Consider the following 5,623-nt stretch of genomic DNA (forward strand, 5'->3'; position numbering starts at 1 on the left):
TTAAAGATATTTTTAAAACTTTTGTCAAACTTCAGGACAAACAATATACATTACCCTTATTTAAAAATTGCAATACTAAAAATATATTTCAAAATATTCGGTTAAAAATATCCACACTACAAATAAAATTAACAAAAGTCAATTTCACAACTCATCTTAAAAGAGCGCAATGAAACCATCAGTGCATGTCTTACATCAGTCACCATCCAAATTTCCAGACACTCAACTAAATAAATTGTTTAAGAGAAATATGCAGACTAGCTTCACTTTCAAAAAATCGCCTTCAATTGAATCCAGATGGATTAGAAATACAATCAATTATAATTACATAACTTTATTTGATTCACTTTCACTTACATTCACGAATAGCTATGGTTTGAATGTATTATATATCATATATGCTACAACATTGCCCCCTTATTACAGCAAAATATATCACTTGAAGGAATCAAACATCAAGAAAATGGTTTGCATTCCAACTTAAGACTCCATCAAGGTAGAAATGGATTGTGTGATGGGTATTCTTCCTTTTGTTTTTTGTAAGCCCTGCAAAACATTAGCAGAAAAGGATGTGTTTTGTGTCAATGAACAAACAACATACTTTATTTGTAAATAAAACCAGAACTGAATGAATCTGCCATATGATTGGTTGTCAATTGTCATATCACCTTGAAGCATTGAAACCTCCAAGTGCAACAGTTCCCAGAATGATACAAATGAAGGGAACTTTAATCAGAGCATGGTTTTTACTTCCTCCTTGACTCCTAGGGACTCCAGTTCTAACAACGCGTGAATACTGAACTGTACAGAAAATTTGCCAAATTAAATTAAGGAAAAAAGGAAAGTGAACAGAACAAGTTTAAGTCATATTCCAAAGGGATTTGGGAGAAACATTTACCAGAGTCTGAAATTCCTCCTCTCCCACCTGTTTCAGGAATTTTGTTCAGAAAGACTAATACACAGTTACACACGAATGAAGTTGCTAATTTTGTTAAAACTCTTACACTCTCGAGGTATTTTTCAAGGGAGATAAATCAACAAATCCATCGAATAAGACAAAAGAAACAGAAGAATACAAGTTTGAATTGCCAGGCTACACTAGAATAGCAAGTCAACGATTTCATTCAAGTTAAAATTCTGTAAGGATGAAGGCAAAATAATGAAATATGCAGAAAAATACATGTGAGCATATTTGCTTTGCAGTTGGTCAATAGCAGCATTTTAATGTACATTTATGGAATTATGGGAACCATGAAAACCGTCTGGGAAAGCTGATCCTTCACTACTGACATGATCTAAAATAATGAGTTTCTGCAAATTTTCATTTCCCATAATCTGGTTATATACTCCAAGTCTCAAGCAATACACTCATTCTGAATTTTGAGCATAGAGTAGGCCACCTTAGAATGCTATAAGTACATCATTTTAAATTTTCAAACAAAAGTCTAAAAAGGGACTCTGGAATGAATAAACTATGAGTCAAGGGATCTCGAAATTTACCAGATAGCAAGCATGCGTATGCTTCCGAAATCTGCAGGGGTAAAAAATGTTCAGTTAATCTTTCAATTTACCAGCCGGGGAATGTGGATATAAGAATGGCTAAAGGAAGGGCCATCCAACTTGAGAAAAACAACTCTCAGTTCAATTTAATTTAACACCCGAAAAACAAGTGTAGATATTGGCGTTCCTTGCCAATGCCTAGAGAAAGAATTGGGTGGGGGGAAAATCCAATTCAAATGAGATTTTTTGATCCTTTGTTTAAGGAATAAATAATATGACCATGAACTTCATTCATGAGTCATGGCATAGGAGGCCATAAGGGAAACTGGATGTTATTATCTTATCTACAAAATAACAGACTCATGTATCAGTCTATAAAGAAAGCATGTTCTGCTATCTGCTATGTTAACACACTGAAGTACTAGGCTTATATTGTAGTCTAACTTCAAATAAAGTATATAAAGGCACCAACAAATTCACAGCTAGTTATAAAAATGCACACACCATCCAAAATTCCCTTGAAATTTGCATACATGTTATAGAACTGAAATGCTCACCAGTTTAAACCTAGATTCAGCAAGAGGCTTTTCATGAGTTGGGAATAGATCAGGGTGAGATTCCCAAACCTTCTTCTTATAAGCTGATTTGACCTAAACAAAAGAAGAGTCAGAATTTTCACAAATAAAACGAGGGCAGAAGCAGAGTAATCTGATGAAGCTCCATTTTTTTTTCCTTTTAATTTTTTTAACTTAAAAGACTGATTAATGTTCAAAGATTATGCATTATGAAGATACCAAATCCAACGAATCAAACAAACTAAACCGCTGGGAGTCAGAGAAACAAGTACCGGAGCTAATAATAAGAACTGGGTAAGGCTCAAAAACTCAAAATGAGTTGATGGAAATAGGAAAGTTTGAATTGGCAATTGCGATTGAAGGATTGAATTGGAAACCCTAAGCAGTAGTTAGTAGAAAAAGGAAGGATTTGTATCAAACCTGGGAGGTAGTGGGACGTGTATTAGGTGGGAAACCGAGCAAGATTCTGGCTTCATTGGCGTCCATTTTGAGATGAAATTGTAGCAGCAGAGACCATTTGGCGGGTTCACTCACAATCGGTGTGAACCTTTAAGCCTCAGCCTCAAAGGGTGAAGGGGTTTACCGGTTTAGTTTGCTTGTTGCACATCGCAGATGCAGAGAGAGAGAGAGATGTAATTAAGAGAGATAAAATTTTCAATTTTATTGGTAACTAAAATTTTGGTACAAATCCATGCACGACAAGTTTGTTTTTGAGAAAGTCTCGATCACCAGCATTTTTATTAAAATTTAAGTAATATTTAATTATTAAAAAATATATAATTTTATATTATTAAATAAAAATATTAATAATAATTAATTAATGATTATAAATCATAAAATATAATGACTCCTAGCATTATTCTTTTCTTTTACTTTTCAATACAGTGCTGGTACCAACAATTTTTCACGTTAAACAAATTAAGAAAGAAAAAGAAAAATAAAAATGGTGGCTGACGGGATGAAGTATAATGATTAAGCAATAAAAATATGACAAGACATGTTTTCTTTTGTTTTTTCCAAATTTGGTTTTTATTAAATCGAAAATAGTTAAATAAAAAGATTAAACCAACTGAATTTATTGATTTTTTTAATAAAATAAAATAATTAATATTAAATAATAATATTTTTTTATTAATTTATTTTATTTTTAAAAAATTAGGTGATTCAGTTGGTTTAGTAATCTTCAATTCAACTATTTTCGGTTCAACAAAAAATCTAAGTTTGATCAATAATAAAATAATGTCATCTGTTGTATTTTCAGCATTTAGTTATAAAAATTCTTCTAATAATATTTTGCGTCTACATTTTAGAATTCTCCAAAAAAAAATTGTTTTCGGTCAAATTAAAGAGTCAGTACTCGAAAAATTTTGCCGCTAATAAAATAATACCTAACTTTTGTTATTGACAAAATATTCCCTAAACAATTTTAAAATTTGACAAGCATGTCTTCGAGTTTGCTGGAACAAATCTTTAGCAAACACAATACTAACGTGGCTACTGTATGTTTGGTGACTTGACAAACCATCCCAAATCCTAATCCCCCCTCCCTCCCCAATGCACACTCAACGAACACTCTCCCTTCCCATCGCAACCCCCTTCCCTCCCTTTACTCAACGAACACTCTCCCTTTCCTCTCTCTCCCCATCACAGCCCCCTCTCCCTCTTTAACACACTCCCCTCCTCTCTTTCCCCAATGCACTCCTCCCTCTCCCTCCCCAACGGTTCCCCTATCATTGGCGCTATCGCCGCTAGCGCAAAACGTGAAATGCTGAAGATGCAGGCTCGTCAACGCCATTAAATTCAGTGATTTCGGGAACAACGTATTTTCATAGACATAATCCCTAGGACAAACAGAGAACTTCAAAGACGTCAACATCTTGCACGAGAAAATCGCCTGAGAAATGTGAACGATATGGCATTTCATCGAGATACCTAAGTTGCGAACCTTATGCGAGATCGCATAATTGGCAATTCTTTTGAGGACATGAGGCTCGATGCAACAATGGCGCTCAAAATCGAGGTTGAGGACGGCAGAGAAGGTGTCGCGGCCAGTGGCGGAGCTTAGTTCAGACAAGGGGTGATTTTCTCATGCAAGACGTTGACGTCTTTGAAGATAATTGTCAAGATACTTTTGGGGGGCCAGATAGAAGATACTTTTTTATTTTTTCAAAAAATAAAAAAGTATCTTGACAATTATCTTCTATCTGGCCCCCCCAAAATTTTGTTTCAAGCTCCGCCACTGGTCGCGGCGGCGAGAAAGGTGGAGACAGATTTCGTGAAGGTTTTGAAGGTGCAGAAGTGGGAAGAGTGAAGAGTGAGGGTTGGGAGAAGCTTCTAAAGATTCCTCTAGCGGCGCGAGAGGACGCAGGTTTGGACGGCGTGTTTGGCGTTCACGAAGGAGAGCACGTAGAGGAGGACGCAATCGGGTAAGTCGCTGAGTCTGTCTTTGGGATTATGTTTCAGTGTGCCTTGGTCTTTTGCTGTTGGGCAAAAATGACATATCGTATTCTGAAGAAGATATTGGTGTCGGTTTCTCAGGTGGAGGGAGATCAAAGACAAGGTTGGGAGACTGTTATACTGCTACGACTGGCTATTATTATTACAGCAAAATACCAATAAAACAAGAACTGGAATAGCAAATCGGTAGAGAGAAGGAGGAACCGTTCTCGACGTATGAGAGATTAAGGGAGGAACCTTTGGGGAGGGAGAGGAGGGGAGTGCATTATAGAGGGAAGGGTGGGGACTACGTTGGGGAGGGAAGGGTCAAGGTTGGAGGGGGTTTGCCAAGTCCCCAAACCATGGTGGCCACGTCAGCATTGTACTTGCTGGATACGCTTGTTAAATTTTAAAATTTTTTAGGAATTATTTTGTCAATAACAAAAGTCAGATACCATTTTGTCAGCGTCTAAATCTTTCGGATACCGATTTGGTATTTACCTCAAAATTAAAACTAAAAGAAAATTCATTATTGTTTACACTAGTAGTGTATGTTACGACTTTAACAGAATAAATTACATTACGAATTCAAAATTTTTACTCATACTTATAAAATGGCTAATAAATACATTTTTTGGGAAAAAAAACACATAATACATATATAATAAAGTTTAAATTATATCTTTTATGGCTAATATACTGAACTTCTTTAATATTAAATTTAATTAAATTTTATTTTTAATTTTTAAATAAATTTTAATTTTTTTCTTCTGTAATTTCAATTTTTTTACAACAGAAAATTATTCAATTTACTTTTTAATTTTTCTCTTAATAAAAAATAAATTTACTTAGAATCAAAGTAATGTGGTTAAGAATAAAATTAAAAAATAAATTTATTTAGAATGAAAGTAATGTGGTTAAGAATAATTTATTTAGATGTACTTAAAAAATAATTGAATAATTATCTATCGTAAAAATTTAATATTATTAAAGAATAAAATTAAAATTTATTTCAAAATTAAAAATAAAAGTTAACTAAATTAAATATTAAATAATTTTAGTAAAAAAATATAATTTATATTTTGTTGAATATGTACTATGCTCTTTTTTTT

General features: G+C 33.8%; 1 protein-coding gene across 1 annotated transcript; it reads right to left on the reverse strand.

The window, feature by feature from the left end:
- Positions 1–267: 267 nt before the first annotated feature.
- Positions 268–2,758, reverse strand: LOC107646027 (Chaperone DnaJ-domain superfamily protein). Its single transcript, XM_016350210.3, has 6 exons — positions 2,496–2,758; positions 2,058–2,150; positions 1,501–1,531; positions 899–925; positions 669–801; positions 268–546 (listed from the first exon to the last, which is right to left on the reverse strand). Exons 1-6 carry the CDS (start codon positions 2,559–2,561, stop codon positions 492–494), a joined length of 405 nt encoding a protein of 134 aa, XP_016205696.1. The 5' UTR covers positions 2,562–2,758; the 3' UTR covers positions 268–491.
- Between the last annotated feature and the right edge of the window lie 2,865 nt (positions 2,759–5,623).

This window comes from Arachis ipaensis, chromosome B6 (assembly GCF_059453495.1).
Source record: "Arachis ipaensis isolate K30076 ecotype BB chromosome B6, ASM5945349v1, whole genome shotgun sequence".
NCBI classification, from domain to species: Eukaryota; Viridiplantae; Streptophyta; class Magnoliopsida; order Fabales; family Fabaceae; genus Arachis; species Arachis ipaensis.

What these genes read in the sequence shown, in the direction of transcription:
- LOC107646027 (XM_016350210.3), bottom strand. Translation starts at nt 2,561, where the DNA reads ATGGACGCCAATGAAGCCAGAATCTTGCTCGGTTTCCCACCTAATACA. An exon ending in CACGTCCCACTACCTCCCAG is followed by an intron (nt 2,151 to 2,495) that starts GTTTGATACAAA and finishes TCTTTTGTTTAG; the next exon opens with GTCAAATCAGCTTATAAGAA. An exon ending in AGGAGGAATTTCAGACTCTG is followed by an intron (nt 802 to 898) that starts GTAAATGTTTCT and finishes TTTTCTGTACAG; the next exon opens with TTCAGTATTCACGCGTTGTT.